We start from the raw sequence: 21,403 nt of genomic DNA on the forward strand, positions 1-21,403 counted from the left end.
TGGCATTTTTGGTAGGAGGAAAGTACATCGACAAGAATTTTTCAACCAACTCATTCCATGTAGTCAGCGAGTCGGGAAGAAGGGGGTTAAACCAAGCTCTAGCTCGATCCCTCAAAGAGAAATGGAACAATTTCAACCTTAGGGCCTCGTCACTCACTCCTTGTAGACTGAAAGAATCGCTCACCTACAAAAATGAACAAAGATGAAGATGAGGATCCTCAGTAGGCAGCCCATTAAATTGACCCACAATTTGCAACATTTGGAACATCACGGGCTTTAAGTCGAATTAAGGTGCTTGAATTTCGGGCCTAACAATGTAAGGATTGAGCTCATTAAACATGGGGGCAACATACTCCCTTATGGCTCCCTCTCTATCATCAGCCTAGCAATTTCATTAGTGATGTTATTAGCACCCTCAACTCCTTCAACTTCTTCAGCCATATTAAGGCGATTTTGAGTCTGTTGTGCCCTTAGTCTTCTTCTAACTTTTTCATTCAATCTTAGGGTCAATAGGAGCTAGTTCAATGTTTTCTTGCTCGTTCATCCAGTAGATCACTTGAGAAAACACAAGAACAAGCAAACAAGGTCAGCTCAACAAAAAAAAAGGCAAGTAGTTGATATTACATAAATTTCTAATTCCATCCCCAGCAACAGCGCCAAAAACTTGTTGTGAAAATTTCAATTGATTTAAATATGCAAGTATACGCAGTCACATAAGTAATACAGTGATAAGTAAAACATCTCCACATGGATTGCAAAATAGAAAAATAGGCAAAATAATTACTAAACAACTTAAAGTTATTGACAATTAAATGGGTTGTTTGTAAGCAAAACGAAATATTAAAAGGATAAAAATATTGAAAATAAAACTGAACTAAACAAAGTAATTCGGAAGAAACACGGGGATTGTAAAATGGACTTGAATTATTAATTTCCCCTATGTTAATTTTATTGAACTGATTGCGACAGCAATATTTTAGCAAAATACCTAGGTTAATAAGAATTCACTAAACGTTCATAAAACTTTCCCAAATTTTATGATATTAATTCTTTTACCTAATTAAACATATTCCTATGCCAAATCAGATTTAAGAATACAAATTCAAGGTTCAATTCTCAAAAGTTACACAAGCAAATAACATATCCCTATGTTACTTAATAGCATAACCTAACCTAGATTATGTCTTGTGTCATCCAAGTTCTTTCCACTATATTTAATGTAACGATCCAACATGACAAATATGGATTAAGGGCCTTGATTAGTGTGCCAGGAGGGTATAATTGGTTTCAGTGTGAATTTATTAAGTTTAAAGCATGATTCTATGATAAGCATGCTTGTATGGTTATATGAATGTAAATGTGATTATATGTTATAATTGTGAGGACCACATTATTATGTGGGTAAATCGGTAGCATGCGACTTGAGGCGATCCTAGGGAGCTAGTTAGCAAGAAAGCCACAACGGGACCTAAAATTTGACTTGGGGCAAGTCAAGGGGTATTTCGGGTATTAGATGATTATTTGGGTTATCGGGTCATGGAAATAAATAATTGGAGAGATATTTTAGGTTAGGAAGCTTAAGTGGGAATATTGAGGAAATTTTTCAATTTTTCCCTCGGGGATGTTTTTGGTACCCCAAGCCTCGGGATTGACTTAATTAACTGAAGTGAGACTAGCTAAAGCTTAGAAAGCAGTAGAAGAAACCCAAACCGACTTTCTTTTTCTCCTCTCCTTTCTTTTACCTCTCTCTCAAGGAAACTTCAGAAAACTAAGGGAATTAAGCTGGAAACTTCGTGATTTGAGCTGAAGTTTTGAAGGATTAGCCCAGTTTTAGTTAAGGGATTCAACCAGGATTGAGGTAAGAATTGAGTTACATTTTTGTTCATTAGAATTCTGTGATTTTGGTTGAGTTCTAAGAGATTTCTTGGTTTTGAAATTGAAGACTGAATTGAAGCTGGGAACTCGGGAGTTAGCTCAGAAATTGCTTAGAGAATTTGTTCTGCAGTGAAGGTAAGCTCGAATTTATAATTTAATGTTTGAATATTTGAATTATGGTGTTTTCTTGGCTATTTTTAGTGTTCTTAAGCTTTTGGGTTTCAGAGATTGAAGTGGGATTCTGATGAGTTTCTAGGCTAGGTTTTTGCTGGATTATGTTGCTGGAATCATGTTAGAAGTTTTGTGATAATTGAGTTATGGAATTAGGATGGTTTTGGGTGGTTTTGAGTGAGGTTTGAATGTCAACAATGGTGGATTTTATGGGTTCAAGGGGCAGGGCCGTGGCTCTGTTCTAGAGTGTCGTGGCCCTGTGTTCATGGAGGCCTAGCCTCTGTTTTAGGGGGCGGGCCATGGTATGGGTCTCAAGGGCCGCGACCTTTAAGGGAATTTTTGGTTTAAGCGCGATAACCTAACCTAGGTACTCGGGATCAATTCCACCACCATGTTTGGTGGAATTCGATGTCCCGAAAGCTAGAACTTCATCTGAAAATCTTAAGACGAATATTAATGGAATCCCTTATCTTGGTTGTGACTAGGTAAAAGCTAGGGCTCGGGAAATGGATCGTGCTCATGGGGCATCTCTCATAATCATAGCATTTGGAAATTAAAGGTAAGAAAACTGCACCCGGTTGTGAATCGATAATGGGACTAAGGGCTCCCTATCTTGTATGCTTATTGAAGGATGGTATTATGCCATGTGAATAATAAACAAACGGCCTAAGAGTGCCAGAGTTTACATTGGCGCACAAGGTGCGGCTTAGCCACTGGTAGCCGAGGACAACTTGTTATTCACTCAGCTCGGTTGAAGCGGACCGAGTCAGTGGGATAAATAGAGGGTGCGACCTAAGGGCGTCAACCCTTATTAATACGTGATTTGATTATTATTATGGATTGATGAATTTGTTATGTTGAATAGTTGAGTGTTGATTTATTGATTCTCTGGTTATGTCTATGGGCTATGTGATTAATGTGATATGCTAAGTGTATGAACATGCATTAAGGATTATTCAATTGTTATTATTGTTTGTACTATAACGTTATGTTTTCTTGCTGGGCCTTGGCTCACGGGTGCTACGTGGTGCAGATAAAGGCAAGGGCAAGCTTGATCAGCCCTGAATCGGAGAGCTCTGAGAGAAAAATGTACATGACCAGCTGCTCAGCCGCCACGGTTGGGGAGGAGACGAGAACAGGAGGACCATAAATGTCTGTTTTTCCCTTTGAGTGGCTAGCGGTTGTTTGTAATCTGGAAATTTTGCAAAATGACTTTCAAACCCGATTTCTTTGGAGATCCCTTATGTAAAACATTTAATTATATGAAATGTATATTTTATGACCAAAAACCTTTTAACCCTAGTTCTTTAGTGATGTCAGTTACACGTTTTTAATTAAATGATTTGATTAGCAAGTCCCGCACCTTTATAAATACCCAGTGTAACGGTCTTGGCTACCCAGTGCGTTACAACATGGTATCAGAGCGTCCTAGGTTTAAGGGTTCCTAAAGACTGGCTGGACATGGACATTCGCTGCTAGAGACAAGCTGGATTCAGGGTTGGTAATTTGTATATGTGCTTATATGCTTGTATGCCTGGAATGAATTATGAATGTTGTTATCTGTTGAATTAATAGGAAGCATGAGATACTGATAGGGCCTGGCCCTTGACTGCTATGTGATAATATTGAGGCATGCTTATTAGCATTGATGTGCATGTGAATGAATATTTGAATGATTAACTGCATATTGTGTATGGATGGATGTCTATGTTTTAACTGTTGTGTAGTGATGTTGGGGCATGCTTATTAGCAATGCCAGTGCATGTGGATAAATGCCTATATTTTGATTAATTATTATTGATTATGTTTCATAGGTGGATTTTGGAGAAGCTTTTACCCCTTCATCATGGTCTGATTGCCGAGTCATTGATTGCAGATTGACTTGGATAGCTATCAGTCCAAGAAAATCTATGCAACTAGCCGGTACTAGGTCTGGCACTGCAGGTGATGACCAGGGCCAGATTCCTCTGCCAGTCCCTCAGAACTAGCAGCAAATTATGGTAGAGAAGCAAGCGCGGCTTCAGAGCCAAGATGAACAGATTCATCTTCTGCGACAACAGGCTCAAGCAGGGAGTGTTGTACCCATTGTTCCACCTGTAGTTGCACTAGTTATACAGCTAGCAGAAGTTGGGAACAGGTGGGAGCCATTGTATGAGCGGTTCCGGAAGCAGCATCCCCCAACTTTTGTGGGAGGACCTAATCCTCTGAAGACTGAACAGTGGATGACTATGATTACTACTATCCTGGATTTCATGAGGATAGAAGGTTTTGACAGAGTGGCCTGTGCCACATATATGGTGAGAGAGGATGCTCGCATTTGGTGGGAAGTGGCATCACAGACCAGGGACGTCACTGCTTTGAGTTGAGATGGATTCAAGGATTTATTCAGCCAAAAATATTACAATGTTGCCATTAGGGTAGAAAAAGTTAATGAGTTTGTGGGATTGGTGCAGGGCAATATGACAGTTACTGAGTATGCCCTAAAATTTGATAGACTTGCGAAATTTGGACCAGATCTTGTGGCTATAGATGCAGCCAGGCAAGATAGGTTTATTTGAGGGCTTAATGCTATGATAGCCCAGGATGTGAGGATTACAATAGTACCTGGGGGAACAACTTATGCCTAGGCTGTTGAGAAGGCTCTTACCGCTGAGGAAGCGGAGAACAAGATTTGGAAGGAAAGTGCAGCGAGGCGCGAGGGTCGCAGAGTACTGCCTCCTTATTTTGGGTCAGGTAGGGGCGGAGGCCCCAGTGATTTTAAGAGAAAGACCCCTGACACTTCGACCACTACTGGTCCTGATAGGAGGGGTCAGGGTTGTTAGGGTGGCAGTGAGGCATGGAGGAGTTATTCGAAGTGCCCGAGGTGCAGAAGACGCCATCAGGGCGAGTGTTGGGCCAAGGCCTACTGCATGTGTGGAATAGTGGGGCACCTCAAGAAGGATTGCCCAACAGTGAAGAATGGGGAAGCAGGAAAAGTGGACAACTTGACTCCAGCTCGAGTGTTCACTTTGACACAGGCAGAGGCCGAGGCTAGTCCATCGGTGGTGACCGGTCAGCTTTCTAGTGCTGGCTCTCCTTTTACTGTATTGATTGACTCTAGTGCTACACATTCATTTATTTCTAGTAAAGTGATTGATAGATTGTGTAGACCTAGTGAGTATCAGACTACGGGGTTTGGGACTTTGTTGCCTACTGGGGAACTGGTAGTTTCTAGGAGGTGGATTAGGGCACTGCTAGTGATGGTTAATAGTAGGGAGCTTTCGGTAGATTTGATTGAGCTAGACATGGAGGATTTTGACATGATCTTAGGGATTGATTGGATGGTTAGATATGGGGCTACTATTGACTGCAGGAAGTAGATGGTGACTTTTGAGCCTGAGGGCGAGGATCCTTTTGTCTTCGTGGGTGTGGTATGTGGACCCCGCGTACCCATGATATCAGCATTGAGAGCCAGAGACTTGTTACAGGGTGGATGGATAGGTTTTCTGGCTAGTGTGGTGGATACTACCAAGGTTTTGCCAGTGGGGCCGGGAGAGACCAGGGTGGTTTGTGAGTTTTTGGATGTATTTCCTGAGGAGCTACTAGGGTTGTTGCCGCACAGGGAAATTCAATTTGTTATCAAGTTAGCACCGGGGACAGAACCAGTATCAAGGGCACCATATAGGATGGCACCAGCAGAGTTGAAGGAGTTGAAGATATAGCTACAGGAACTTCTGGATTTGGGTTCATCAGGCCTAGCTACTCTCCATGAGGTGCTCCAGTTTTGTTTGTTAAGAAGAAGGACGAGACTTTGAGGATGTGTAAAGACTACAGAGAGTTGAACAAGTTGACTATCAAGAATAAGTACCCTCCACAAGGGATCGATGACTTATTCGATCAATTGCAGGGAAAGACGATGTTCTCAAAGATTGATCTTCGATCTGGTTATCACCAGTTGAGGATCAAGGATGATGACATACCGAAGACAACCTTCCAAATGCGGTACGGGCACTATGAGTTCTTGGCCATGTCTTTTGGTTTGACCAATGCCCCGGCAACTTTTATGGATCAAATAAACAGGGCATTTAAGGATTTCTTGGATTAGTTCATCATTGTCTTCATCGACGACATCTTGGTGTACTCTAGTTTAGAGACAGAGCACGAGCGACATCTTCGACAGGTCTTACAGTGGTGAAGGGAGCATCAGTTATATGCGAAGTTTAAGAAGTGTGAGTTCTGGTTGCTAGAGGTGACTTTTCTTGGGCATATAGCTGGCACATAGGGGATTAAGGTGGATTCGTCGAAGGTGGAGGCAGTAAGAGATTGGCCAAGGCCAAATAATGCCTCGGAGGTTCGGAGTTTCCTTGGGTTAGCAGGTTACTACAGGCGGTTTGTAGAAGGATTCTCGAAGATTGCTACACCGATGATAGAGTTGACAAGAAATAATCAGAAGTTTGTTTGGTCAGAGAAATGTGAAAACAGTTTCCAAGAGTTGAAGCGACTACTTATTACTGCACTGGTGTTGAGTCTTCCTTTGGAGGAAGGAAATTTTCTGGTATACTATGATGCGTCGAGGATGGGTTTAGGTTGTGTGTTGATGCAGAATGAGAAAGTTATAGCTTATGCATCACGGCTGTTGAAGGAGTATGAGCAACAATATCCCACCCTTGATCTGGAATTAGCGGCAGTGGTATTCACACTGAAGGTGTGGCGACATTACCTGTATGGAGAGAGGTACGAGATATACACTGACCATAAGAGTTTGAAGTATTTCCTCACCCAGAAGGATCTGAACATGAGGCAGAGGCATTGGTTGGAGTTAGTTAAGGATTATGATTGTGATATTCTTTACCACGCAGGGAAAGCCAATGTTGTGGCAGATGCATTGAGCCGGAGGGGCTTGGGGCAGTTATTTAGTTCTGTTCAGATCTCTAGGAAGTTAGCAGATGAGATGACCAGGGCAAGGATAGAACTGGTGGTGGGACGGTTGGCCAATGTTACTTAGCAGTCGACCCTACTATAGTGGATCAAGGAGGGTCAATTGGTAGATGAACAGTTACAGGAAGTTCGACAAAATGTTTTAGCAGGGGTAGCTAAGGATTATTCTGTTTCTGAGACTGGTATGCTTCGATATCAGGGATGAATTTGTGTTTCGACAGATGAAGAGATCAGACGAGAGATACTAGACGAGTCTCACACTACGCCGTACTCGCTTCATCCGGGTACCATGAAGATGTATTAGGATCTACGAACATTATATTGGTGGCCCGGGATGAAGAAGAATGTGGTGCAGTATGTGGCCAGATGTTTGACATGTCAACAGGTGAAGGCTGAGCATCAGCGACGAGCGAGATTACTTCAGCCTTTGGGTATTCCTGAGTGGAAGTGGGAGGACATTACCATGGATTTTGTGGGAGATCTACCTAGGACAGTGGGACTTTATGACTCGGTGTGGGTGATAGTGCACAGATACACCAAGTCAGCTCATTTTCTGCCAGTGAAGTCGACCTACACAGTGGAATAGTATGCAGAGTTATATGTGAGGGAGATAGTTCGTCTCCATGGGGTTCCTAAGTCTATTGTATATGATCGAGACCCTATCTTTACCTCCAAGTTCTAGGGAGCTCTACAGAGAGCCATGGAGACTCAGTTGAAGTTTAGCACAACCTTTCATCCTCAGACTGATGGACAGTCTGAGAGGACGATTCACGTATTGGAGGATATGCTTAGGGCGTGTGTCATTGACTTCGAGGGATCTTGGAGTAAGTATCTTCTGTTGATTGAATTTTTGTATAACAACAATTATCAGTCCACGAATGGAGTGGCTCCTTACGAGATGTTATATGGAAGGAAGTGTGGGTCGCGCATTCATTGGGATGAGATGGGTGAAAGAAAATATTTGGGGTCGGACATGGTTCAGAAAACAAATGAAGCTATTGAGAATATCGGAGCCAGAATGCTTGCTTCGTGGAGTAGACAAAAGAGCTACACTGGTCCCAAGCGTAGAAACATGGAGTTCCAGGTTGGGGACTGCGTGTTTCTGCGAGTTTCACCACTACGAGGGGTGAGAAGATTTGGAGTAAAGGGCAAGCTGAGCCCTCGATTTGTTGGACCTTTTGAGATTTTATAAAGGATTGGATAGGTGGCATACAAGTTGGCCTTGCCACCGTCATTGTCTGGAGTTCATGACGTATTCCATGTTTCTATGTTGCGGAAGTATGTCTCAGATTTGACGCACGTGCTGAAGTATGAGGACATAGAATTACAGACAGATTTGTCCTATGAGGAGCGACCGGTTCAGATTTTGGATCGGAAGGATAAAGTTCTACGGAATAAGACGATTCCGTTAGTAAAAGTATTGTGGAGAAATAGCAAGGTCGAGGAAGCGACCTGGCAGCTAGAGATGGTGATGTGGGATCAGTATCCCGAGCTGTTCAGATAAATTTCAAGGAAGAAATTCTCAGTATGCGGGATAGTTGTAACGACCCAAAATCACTAATATGGTTTAAGGGCCTTGATTAGTGTGCCAGGAGGGCATAATTGGTTTGTGTGTGAATTTATTAAGTTTAAAGCATGATTCTATGATAAGCATGCTTGTATGGTTATATGAATGTAAATGTGATTATATGTTATAATTGTGAGGACCACATTATTATGTGGGTAAATCAGTAGCATGCGACTTGAGGCGATCCTAGGGAGCTAGTTAGCAAGAAAGCCACAACGGGACCTAAAATTTGACTTGGGGCAAGTCAAGGGGTATTTCGGGTATTAGATGATTATTTGGGTTATCGGGTCATGGAAATAAATAATTGGAGAGATATTTTAGGTTAGGAAGCTTAAGTGGGAATATTGAGGAAATTTTTCAATTTTTCCCTCGGGGATGTTTTTGGTACCCCAAGCCTCGGGATTGACTTAATTAACTGAAGTGAGACTAGATAAAGCTTAGAAAGCAGTAGAAGAAACCCAAACCGACTTTCTTTTTCTCCTCTCCTTTCTTTTACCTCTCTCTCAAGGAAACTTCAGAAAACTAAGGGAATTAAGCTGGAAACTTCGTGATTTGAGCTGAAGTTTTGAAGGATTAGCCCAGTTTTAGTTAAGGGATTCAACCAGGATTGAGGTAAGAATTGAGTTACATTTTTGTTCATTAGAATTCTGTGATTTTGGTTGAGTTCTAAGAGATTTCTTGGTTTTGAAATTGAAGACTGAATTGAAGCTAGGAACTCGGGAGTTAGCTCAGAAATTGCTTAGAGAATTTGTTCTGCAGTGAAGGTAAGCTCGAATTTATAATTTAATGTTTGAATATTTGAATTATGGTGTTTTCTTGGCTATTTTTAGTGTTCTTAAGCTTTTGGGTTTCAGAGATTGAAGTGGGATTCTGATGAGTTTTTAGGCTAGGTTTTTGCTGGATTATGTTGCTGGAATCATGTTAGAAGTTTTGTGATAATTGAGTTATGGAATTAGGATGATTTTGGGTGGTTTTGAGTGAGGTTTGAATGTCAACAATGGTGGATTTTATGGGTTCAAGGGGCAGGGCCGCGACTCTGTTCTAGAGTGTCGTGGCCCTATGGAGCAAGGAAGTGCTAGGAAATCTCAGAGGTAAGGGAGCATCGTGGCGCCACAGGGGCAGGGCCGCGGCACATGTCTGTGTTCAGGGAGTCCTAGCCTCTATTTCTGGGGGCGGGCCACGGCATGGGTCTCAAGGGTCGCGACCTTTAAGGGAATTTTTGGCCTTTTGGAAGTTTTAAGCGCGATAACCTAACCTAGGGTACTCAGGATCAATTCCACCACCATGTTTGGTGGAATTCGATGTCCCGAAAGCTAGAACTTCATCTGAAAATCTTAAGATGAATATTAATGGAATCCCTTGTCTTGGTTGTGACTAGGTAAAAGCTAGGGCTCGGGAAACAGATCGTGCTCAAGGGGCATCTCTCATAATCAGAGCATTTGGAAATTAAAGGTAAGAAAACTGCACCCGGTTGTGAATCGATAACGGGACTAAGTGCTCCCTATCTTGTATGCTTATTCAAGGATGGTATTATGCCATGTGAATAATAAACAAACGGCCTAAGAGTCCCAGAGTTTTCATTGGCGCACAGGGTGCGGCTCAGCCACTGGTAGCCGAGGACAGCGTATTATTCACTGAGCTCAGTTTAAGCGAACCGAGTCAGTGGGGTACATAGAGGGTGCGACCTAAGGGAGTCGACCCTGATTATTACGTGATTTGATTATTATTATGGATTGATGAATTTGGTATGTTGATTAGCTGAGTGTTGATTTGTTGATTCTCTGGTTATGTATATGGACTATGTGATTAATGTGATATGCTAAGTGTATGAACATGCTTTAAGGATTATTCAATTGTTATTATTGTTTGTACTATAACATTAGGTTTTCTTGCTGGGCCTTGGCTCACGAGTGCAGCGTGGTGCATGTAAAGGTAAGGGCAAGCTTGATCAGCCTTGAATCGGAGAGCTCAGAGAGCAGAATGTACATGACTAGCTGCTCAGCTGCCACGATTGGGGAGGAGATAGGAACGGGAGGACCATAAATGTCTGTTTCGCCCTTAGAGTGGCTAGCTGTTGTTTGTAATCTGGAAATTTTGCAAACTGACTTTCAAACCCGGTTTTTTTTGGGATCCCTTGTGTAAAACATTTTATTATATGAAATGTATATTTTATGACCAAAAACCTTTTAACTCTAGTTCTTTAGTGATGTCAGTGACATGTTTTTAACTAAATGACTTGATTAGCAAGTCTCGCACCTTTTTAAATACACAATGTAACGGTCTTGGCTACCCAGGGTGTTACATTTAATCCTTCTAACATCAAACATAATTAAACAATCTTACAATTGCTAGCCAAACAACAACAAGAAATTAACAATAAGCACAATTGAATGAACAAGAGAGATTTCACTAAAATAAGGCACATGAAATTACTACACTATAACATAGGGTTCATCAACAATTCAAGCGACACAAAAATTGGTTCTATGTTGAGTTAAGGTGCATTAATCCAAATTCAATACAACCCATAAATATTCAGAGTAGAAATCAAACTAGAAAATAAATAATGAAGTTTAGAAATAAGAGAAAGAACAAATCCAATTGATGCTTGAGCTTCCTTATACGTTCTCCTCTTCTTCTTCCTTGATTTCTCGTGTGTCTTCCTTTCTTTCTTGCTGCTTTTTCTCCAAAAAATGGTAGACTCCCTCAACATACGGCTGATGCTTCTCTTTGTACCTCTAGGTTTCCCAATTTGGCCATACAAGTACAATATTTCCCCTCCTTTTGATATATACTTGAGTCTCCTCTTTTTTTCCTTTGACATTCACTTCCAATTTTTGACTCATGCTTTCTGTACTTTGCACCTCAGCCACTATTCCAGTTCACCCTATGAATTTCCAAGTACACTTAGGTTTCCAAAAACTACCTGATCAAAATGCTTCAGCAAAATTTGCTTTGCTACTACAAACCTGCTAGTTCAGCAATCAAAATTCAACTTAGATAATTTCACACGTTAGTTCATTCTTTTTACAAATATTTATCCATGAAACTATTGTCTTCAACCCATTAGCATTTAAAAACTACAAAAACAACTAAACTTAACTAAGATCATATACACACAAAAGTTAGATACAAAAGCAAATAATAAACTGCCATCACCAATGATTTTTTCACATTTATAAGTTCAAAAGCACAATAAATAACTCTTCATTGAAGATTTATCACACCCCCAAAACTTACGACATTACTCGTCCTCGAGTGATGAATCTAAAAAGATAACAAAAAGACACAAACCAAACAACAAAAGAACCAGGAAACAACAAAGAAAAAACAAGACACAACAAAAGAGGATAAACTTTGCTTTGCCAATGGTAAAAAAAAGGGAAGGCTCTCGGGCATTTTATTTTTGAGTAAGAGATGTTGAATTTCATTCTTACACAAGCTTTAATCCTGTTATTTAATTCTATATTGAAACTGTTTCCGGGAAAACTAAAGTCTAGATGGTCAGGATCATTAAAGAAGAAACCTTAAAACTAATTTTTTTTTCTCAAATCCTGTATTATTTTTCAAATTTTCTCATTCCAAATCAAATTTCTTAAAGAAAAAGCTCTACAAATTTTCCCTCTTCACTTATATTTCAAATTCTCTTCATCTATTTTTCTAATTTCTAATTCATATTTCTTATTGATTTATTCCATTTTTTTCCCTAACCATAATTTGTGTTCCACTGGTGCTCATTGAGGAATTGTAGGAGGATTAAAGGGTGGCAGAGTTTTCAACATTCAAGGCTTGTAATTTTTTTCTTTTTGAAGTTTTCCTTGAGTTTCATTTATACTAAGATATTGCCTTGGATTTTTGGAATGTTTGTTGGTATATTGGGTGTTATTGGATGAATTTTTTTTGGAGATTTTAGTAAAGAAATTTCAGAGTTTCAAAGGAAGTGCTGGAGAAATTTTTGTGTGCCATTTTTGAAAAATTGTGAAGGTATGGGACCAAGGAAACAACACACTAAGGCAGCATCTTCAAAGAATACTAGTCCCCCTTACTCATCCCATTCCCAACAACCCAAAACTTATCCAAATCCGACAGTACCTCGGCAAATTTTAGAATATGATCCCGCGCGCTTCATTAACAAGGATGCACGTGATCGTTATCAAAGGATATCCCAACGGCTAGTTATTCATGAGCGTGGGATGGACACTAAAGAAGAACTATACCCTAATTACACTTATCATATTATTAGGAATGAAATTTTACGTCGATGTTGGCAATTGTTTGTGGACAATAAGATGCTAAAAGCCAATTGCTCCTTGGTTTATGAGTTTACGCCAATTTTCCTAGGGCTGTAAATAGAAAGGTGTTTGTTAGGGTCGTTTCAGTTGAATGCACCATTGATAATATTGATGCATTATTTAATGTATCTAAATTATCTCTTCAGAAGAGGATGAATATTATCAATTGGCATATCATAGTGAGGTAAATTGGATTGAGGTGGATGAGACCTTAGGAATTCCTGGTGCTTCTTTTTTTATACAAAATGGGCAGCCGAAACATTTAAGAAGATACCAAATGAATGTCGTAGCTAAAGCTTGGACACTTTTTGTGAGTGCACGACTTATGCCAAGCACCCACTTGTCTGAAGAGGGGACTGAGAGGTGTATTTTGGTGTATGCCATTATGACAGGGCTTTCCATTGATATCGGGCGAGTTATTTGCCAAAGCATGAAGGATTTATGTAGGTTAACCACTACTGTTGGGTTGGGGTATGGTTTTATGATTATTGACCTGTGTGAAGTCTGGGAGGTGCCAAAATATTCTAGTGATATTTTTAGGAAGGCGATGGGGGCGATTTCTCGGGCTACAGTGAATAAATTCAATGTCCCATCCATAGAGCCACCAGTACCGATACCCAGAAATGTAAGAGTTTGTAAGGAAGGAGAAGCAGCTAAGGAGCCCATATCAAACAGAGGGAGTGTGGGCAGCTGAGGAAGAGAGAAGAGAAGAATACCCTCAATATTTGGCTCTGGAGGCTCCACCGGATAAACACTTGGCCAAACTAGATTACAACATTCGGCATAACCAACATACACAAAATTATTTGGGCGAGCTTCATGATTTTCATAGAGCTCGAGTTGATAGATAAAACAAGCTGGTTTACCGATGGTCGAACGAAGAGGCGGACCACCAATACTTCCCTTGTCCACCGCCTTGGCTTCCATTTCCAGACCCACCACCCTTCTGGAGTGATTCACACCGGGTAAGTTTTCTTTTCTTTACTTACTTTTAAACATTAGGGACAATGTTTAGGTTAAGTTTTGGGGAGTGAACTTATTTTTTCTGTTAGTGTAGTTTTCTGTGATTTGTTTATGTTAGTGTTTAGAGTTTTTTTTTAGTGTGTTTAGTATGGTACCACATGAATGAAAATTGACAACAATTGCTGATGAGAATAAAATGAATGTTATGAGTATAATTAAAAAAAAATGAAATCTGAAACAAAATATGTGTGCTTGATTGAACACTGCGTTAGTAAATTTTAGTTTAGATAACATTTGTCGAATATTTTGTCATGATGTTAAATTTATGTTCTTGATATTGATTATCTTTGTTGAAAGTGGTTAGTTGAATGATCAATAGAAAGTGAAAATTATTTTCAACAATTCTAGAACTTGCTTACATGTTATTTGAGGAGAAATAATCAATCATGTATGCTTTGGAATATGATTTAGGCTATCATTTGGATCGTTTGAGCTTTTCTTTCCAACCTTAAATTACTTAATCCTTTGTTTACCCTTTTTGAGCCTAATTTTGTATCCTTTTTGTTATAAACCATCATTTAAGCCTAATACTTGTAACTTTGTTATATATCTATCTCTGATATACTATGAGCATATGATTGAGAAATAATTATGGGGATTGATTTGTAGTGGGGTTTAATTGTGATTTGAGTGGGTTTAGAAAATGAAAATTGAAAAAAAAAATAGACAGAATATATTTATTGAAAATATATAAATATTTCAATACACTCCCAATATGAGTATATAGAAAAATCAAGTATGGGGGAGTGTAGTTATTATTGAAAAAAAAACAAAATAAATATATATCTCTCTAAAGAATGAAAAAAGACAAGAATGGGGATTAAGGGATTATATTCTTATGGAAGTAAAGTTGGTGAGTTTTGGACATGTGCTTATTGTAAAGTGAGCTTAAAATTTACTTTGTCAACTACCTTTACCTAAGCCATCATTACAAGCCTATAAAAGTCATATTGATTCTTATGCATATCATGATTTATATTAGTGGAGAATAGTAAGTAAGTGAGCTTATGGAATTATTTGGTTTGAATGGATTGATTGAAAAGAAATTTGGTGAGCATAATTGATTTCAAATTCATTTATTTAATGATCGTGATTTGATTATCCAAAATGTTAGTAGACTAAGGTGTGTTGATGGAGTGTTTTGATCAAAATTTTAGATTGAATAAACTGTTGAGTATTTTTCTGAGATTTATATGTTAACATTCATGATTGTGAGGCATATTTGTTGTTGTTGGTATAGTTCATGTTGTTAGAATCTAGGATTGTCTTCAGTCCATTGTTCGAGGGCGAACAAAGAGTAAGTTTGGGAGAGTTTGATAACTTCATTTTAGGGTCATTTTAGAATGTGTTTTTTGTGGTAATCTTGAGTTTGATGTGTGTTTTGTGCAAGATTATGCTTTTGTTTGTCTTTGTTGTAGGTTGGAGCGTTGAATCACGAGAAAAATGCAAAAAGAAGCGAAAATGGTTGAAAAACGAGGCTCTTGGCGGTTATTGGACAAGAAATGATACTAAGGATGCTTAAAGGGCGGTTTTTGACGAAGAGATGAGCAGAAAGATCTAATCTAAGAAAAAATTGAATTAAAGCCAGGACTTGGACTTATGACTCACGACTCAAGGGGAAGACAGAAGCATATTAAGCTTGCTGGAAGGAATTAATGTCGCCACTTAGGCTTAGAAGTCGCGACTCAAGAGGGAAACAAAGGCTCAGCTAAGGGGAAACTCAGACACGGGCCTCAACTTGAGATTGTTGAGTCGCGATGCCAGAAGACTTTACATGAGAAAGAAAGGCCCCAAAACAGACACAGGTCGCGACCTAGAAAAGGCCAAGTTGCGGCCCGCACATGAAAAGCATAGATTCTTTGTATTTTTTTAATATAAATTTGTATTTATTGTTTAATTAAGTCATTAGGTCAATTTTTAATTATGTTTTTCGAGACTAAATTTGTTTTCTAAGGCTAGTAATTCTGCAGTTTTATATTTTTCTTTCTTATTTAAGTATATGAATCTTATGTTCTTTAATTGTTATTTTATTGATTTAGTCATGTCTAATGTGAACTAAACAATTTTTTTCTAGGGTTTAAAGTTGTCACTTGGATTTCTATCTAATTTAATTATCATGTTCTACTTATTTTTCTTCTCTATTCTAATCTATATAATGTGTGTTTAATGCTAGTAAATACTTGATCACTATTTGCTTGATTTAATGATTTTGATTCAAACACTACTACAAAATACCCTTTACGGGACACTTTTTTAGAACTCGCACATAAATGCTAGTCCTTAAAAATATTTCTGGAGTTTTTAGGACACTCATTGGGAGTCATGAAAAAACACAATTTAGGACTCGCAATGAGTGTCCTAAAAAAATATGTGAGTCCTAAAAAAATCTGGGCTAAAAAATGAGTGTTTTACTTAATAATTTTAAGGACTTGCTTTGGGAGTCCTTAATACTCTTTTAGGACTAGCTTTGCGAGTCCTAAAAACACCTGAGTTGAAAAATTAGGAATGATGACTTTTAAGGATTTGCTTTGCGAGTCCTAAAAGAGTATTAAGGACTCTCAAAGCAAGTCCTTCAAATTGTTGTTAAGTAAAAGAGCATTTTTTTTATCTAAATAAAATTTGTATAGTTGTGATTTTTAAAATTATTTTTTATAATATTAGAGTATAAAATTGGGAGTTTTATAATCACATTTTTTTTTATCTAAATAATATAATCTGATTTTTATTTATAAAATAAAATATAATAAATATAATTCCCAAATCCCTTTCTCCCTCCCTCCCTCCCTACCCGATCCTTACGTTCCTTTCTCCCTCTCTCTCGCATGCTCTCTGTTAGGCCGAACGACGGCGGTAGGGCTCGGGGAATGGTGGTCGACGGCGGCAGGGGGGTCGGGGTCGGGCTGTTCGGCGGCAGGGGGCTCGGGGCTGGGCTCGACAACAACGGCTGATGGTTGGGGGCTGGGCTCGACGGCGGGTGGGGGTTCTCGGGCTTGGGCTCGACGGCGCAGGGGCTGGGCAGAGGGCTGGGCTCGACGGCGGGTGGGGGTTCTCGGGTCTGGGCTCGACGGCGCAAGGGCTGGGCAGAGGGCTGGGCTCACCTATCTCTCCATGAACACAAACCCATTTCAGCTCAAGATCTATTCCATTTTCAAGTTTGTATTTTTATTGAACATTTTTATTGAATATTTTTATTTCTGCTCTCTTTGTCTCTCTCGGCTCCCTCTCTCTCTATCTCTCACTCATCTCTTTTTTGCATTTCTTAACTATATCTATTTAAACCAAAATTTTGCAGATTAACACATGCAATGGAAGGCACTGTGGAGATACCTTCACTGGTCCTAATAAGCCCAACAAGCCTTCTATTTGGACTGCTCAGTAAGTATATGTACTTGTTAACTATGACCAAATTTTAAAGTTTATTAAGCTTGGTGTATTCCTGGAGATAGAATCTGATGCCCAACTTTTCATGCACTTACAGATACAGAGTTTTCGGAGACCCTCCTTCTCAAAGAGCAGCAGAAGACATTGCATACTTGGTTGCCCGGTTTTTCTCCAAGAATGGAACTTTGAACAACTACTATATGGTATAAAAATGAATCTTGTTCTGATGTAATAGGCAGACTCTCTTGTATTTTGGTAGTAATAATGGCTTTCATTAAAAAATTGCAGTACCATGGTGGGACTAATTTTGGTAGAACAAGTGCTGTTTTCACCACAACTAGATACTATGATGAAGCTCCTCTTGATGAATATGGTAAAAAAAAAATGGTCTCCATGGATTGAAGAAGGGTTGTTAATATAGTTGATCAATCTAATTTTGTTACTCTTTATGCAGGTTTACAAAGGGAGCCTAAGTGGAGTCACCTAAGAGACTTACACAAGGCTTTGAATCTATGCAAGAAGGCTTTACTTTGGGGAACTCCTGGAGTCCAAAGGTTGGGCAAGCACACTGAGGTAATAAGTTTTTCTAAGTGAAAATAAATGGAGTTTAGAACAAATTATGTGTCATCATATCCATTTAAATGACAGAAGATTAAGCCGTTCATTTATGCAGGTTCGGCTTTATGAGAAGCAAGGAACATCCATCTGTGCTGCTTTTTTAACCAACAACAGCACCAAAGGGGCACACACTGTGAAATTTAGGGGTGATATCTTTTACCTGCCACCAAGGTCCATAAGCATTCTTCCTGATTGCAAGAATGTGGTCTACAACACTCAAATTGTAAGTAGTTATCATTTACATAATCTCCAATTCATATTCCATAAGAAAAAAGCCTCTCATATATTAAGTTTTTCCTTGTCTCAAAACAGATTGTATCACAACATAATGCAAGGAACTATGTCAGAGTGAAAGAAACCAAAAATCTTAAATGGAAGATGTCTCCAGAGCCCATTCCAAATGTCCATCAAATGAATATCAGTAACAAAATACCAAATGAGCTCTATGGCATGCTTAAAGATACCACAGACTATGGATGGTACACCACCAGGTAATTTTCATGGCTCTAATTTAAGTGATCTCTCAGTCTCTCAGCATTGCCTCTGCAGATTAACTCTAATGTGATTAAGTATTTTAATTGCAGCATTGAACTAAGTCGGCATGACTTGCCAATGAGGCCTGATATTCTACCTGTTATAAGAGTTGCAAGTCTTGGCCATGCACTGCATTCATTTGTTAATGGTGAATATATTGGTAAGCCAAATCCACACAGTAACTCACTTATTACATAGAATCAACTGAGAGAGAGAGAGAGAGAGAGAGTGAATAAGATTTTACAACTAAGACAAGAGGCTTCTGGTTTCAGGATCTGCACATGGGAGTCATGAAGAGAAGGGATTTGTTTTCCAAAAAGCCATAACCTTAAAGCCCGGGACTAACCATATAGCATTGTTGGGCATGACAGTTGGACTCCCTGTAAGGAACTCATAACTTAATTAAGTAACTCACTCACTCACTGATGAAATTTAACTCAAGTCACTGAAAAACCAGTTTGTATTCTTTTTAATTTTAAGGATAGTGGAGCCTACATGGAGCACAGATATGCAGGGCCCCGAGCTGTCACAATCCTTGGTTTGAACACTGGAACAATCGATCTGACACAAAATGGTTGGAGGCATCAGGTAAAAACAACTAAACCAATATCATAACAGTAGGTTTTGATCAAATGGACAAGTTTATTGACCAAATTGGTGCGTTTTTCAGGTTGGTCTAACTGGAGAAATGAATCATGTGTTTGCTGACAAAGGAACAAAGAAGGTTGAGTGGACTCAAGTAAAAGAAGAAGGACCAGCTCTCACTTGGTACAAGGTAAAAAGTTCGAACCTTTCTAATCTTGACAGCAAAAACTCATACATTTATACACACATGCACATATTTATATTAATCTTTCAAATTGGCATGGTTTTGGTTTTCTTTTTAATTAATCTTACTCTCTTTGCATGTAAATGTGTTTTTGGTGGATTGAGTTTGTTTCTTCTTAGTAGTGATTATAGGTTCCGTTTCGTGAAATAGGTGTAATTGTGGGGAGGATTTTGATTAAGTTATATGTTAAAATTGATCGTATTTACAATGTGAAAAATTGTTTCATAAAATGTCCCTAGCTAAAAGATAAAAAGATAAAAAAAACCAACATCAGTTATTGCAAATAAACAAAGAATTTGATGTGCAATATAATAGTTTTAATATCTTTTTCCATCATAAGTTCCAATTACTATACATCCAAGATAGGATTCAAATTAGTAATGTTTCTTTCTTAATTAATCAAGTAATTAAGTAGTACTAATGTCTTATCACTTAAGCTCCTTCCCACTTGAACAATAACATCATAATAAATAATAAGTCTGCATTAAAGTTTTAACGAAATTAGAGATTAAGAGATGGATTATGATTAAAAGGGTCTCTTAAAAGATGCTTAATTAGATGCTTAATTTAGTCATAACTATTTGATTTGAATGCAATTTGCGTAGCTTAATTATGCATTTCAACTTTGATTTGATTGTTAAAAGCCAAATGATGATGATGATGTGTGTGTCTACTTATTTATAAGTTTGAATTATAATATATTTATAATTAAATAACTTTTTTATAATGTGCAGGTCTATATTGAGACGCATTTCTTTGGCGTAATACTAGACAACATTGACAGTTGAAGTTTTTAGAATAAAAAATATATTTCACTAACATTGTATACATTTCTTGTTTAATATTTGGTGATAATATAATTTGATTCTTGTATAAACTGTCATGTAATATGATTTTGTAAGCCGGGTAGACTAAATACTGAAATGATATTTTTGAGTAATTAATAAATTATTTTGTTGTATTTTCTTTTGAAATTTTAGAAATCTAACATATATAATACATTTTGGACACTCAAAGGGATATATATTTTTAAATCAAAATGAAAATTGTAGCTGCATTATTAAAAAAAAAAAATTACTTTTAAGGGCATGCAAAGCGAGTCCTAAAAAATTACTTAAAGTACTTAATTAGATTTTTTAGGACTCGCAATGAGAGTCCTAAAAACTTAATTAAAGGTACTCAACTAGATTTTTTAGGACTCGCACCAGATTTTTTAGGACTCGCATTGCGAGTCCTAAAAATGTTCTTTTAGGACTCGCAATGCGAGTCCTAAAAACTTAATTAAAGGCACTTAACCAGATTTTTTAGGACTCGCACCAGATTTTTTAGGACTCGCAACGCGAGTCCTAAAAACATTCTTTTAGGACTCGCAACGTGAGTCCTAAAAACAGTTTTTTAGGACTCGCATTGCAAGTCTTAAAAAATCTTAGTTTTTAAGGCTCTCAAATAGAGGACTCGCGATCTGCGAGTCCTAAAAAAATTTTTAAGACTCGCAATGCTAGTCCTAAAAATCCTTTTTTGTAGTAGTGAAAATTCGAAAGATGAGAATTAAATACGCTATCATTATATAGACATAGGTTGCATATTGGGTGAAAGTATCTGTATGTCTTGTGTAATAATTAGTTTTCCATGCTTAATGCCTTCTATATGTTTAAGTTTATCACAGAGATGTAGAAAACCTGCATATAGGCTGAGATCTTATATCTTGAAAAATAATAGGAATCGATTTATGTTAACCTGCTATTAAAATAGAAAGAAAGAAATCTAGAATTGATTAATACAATTAGTAGAATGAAAAGTTGATGAAATTAACACCCTAGGTCTTTTTCATAGTGATTTAAATCTTTTATTTAGTTGTTTTTGTTTAAAGTTATTTTCAAATTTTAAATTAAATGTAAAAACCAAATTCTTAGTTGCCAAATAGAAATTTAAAGAACAATTAGTGGTACTTGGAAGATAGTCTTTAATGGAATGATACTTTACTTATCATATATTACTTGAATCGATTGCGTGCAATTGCATATATACATATTTTCAGGATCAAGTTTTTGGCGCTGTTGCCAAGGACTTAATTTCTAATATCATAGTTAATTGTTATTTGTTCTAATTTGGTATTTTTATGTTTTATTTAATTTTAACATTTATTTGGATCAAGGCCATATTGTTCTTTAAGAATTGTTGGTATATGCGAGGACG

At 38.1% G+C, this 21,403-nt stretch overlaps 1 protein-coding gene across 1 annotated transcript; it reads left to right on the forward strand.

Annotated features, from left to right (window-relative positions):
- The first annotated feature begins 14,658 nt into the window (after positions 1-14,658).
- On the forward strand, positions 14,659-20,168 carry LOC133832252 (beta-galactosidase 11-like). Its single transcript, XM_062262622.1, has 14 exons — positions 14,659-14,698; positions 15,264-15,332; positions 16,930-16,997; positions 17,138-17,220; positions 17,324-17,429; positions 17,515-17,599; positions 17,681-17,799; positions 17,900-18,067; positions 18,157-18,335; positions 18,429-18,538; positions 18,651-18,760; positions 18,859-18,966; positions 19,049-19,153; positions 19,942-20,168. The coding sequence occupies exons 1-14, from the start codon at positions 14,659-14,661 to the stop codon at positions 19,993-19,995; spliced, it is 1,404 nt and encodes a 467-aa protein (XP_062118606.1). The 3' UTR covers positions 19,996-20,168.
- Positions 20,169-21,403: the final 1,235 nt, after the last annotated feature.

The sequence above is a fragment of the Humulus lupulus genome, chromosome 4 (assembly GCF_963169125.1).
Source record: "Humulus lupulus chromosome 4, drHumLupu1.1, whole genome shotgun sequence".
NCBI lineage: Eukaryota > Viridiplantae > Streptophyta > Magnoliopsida > Rosales > Cannabaceae > Humulus > Humulus lupulus.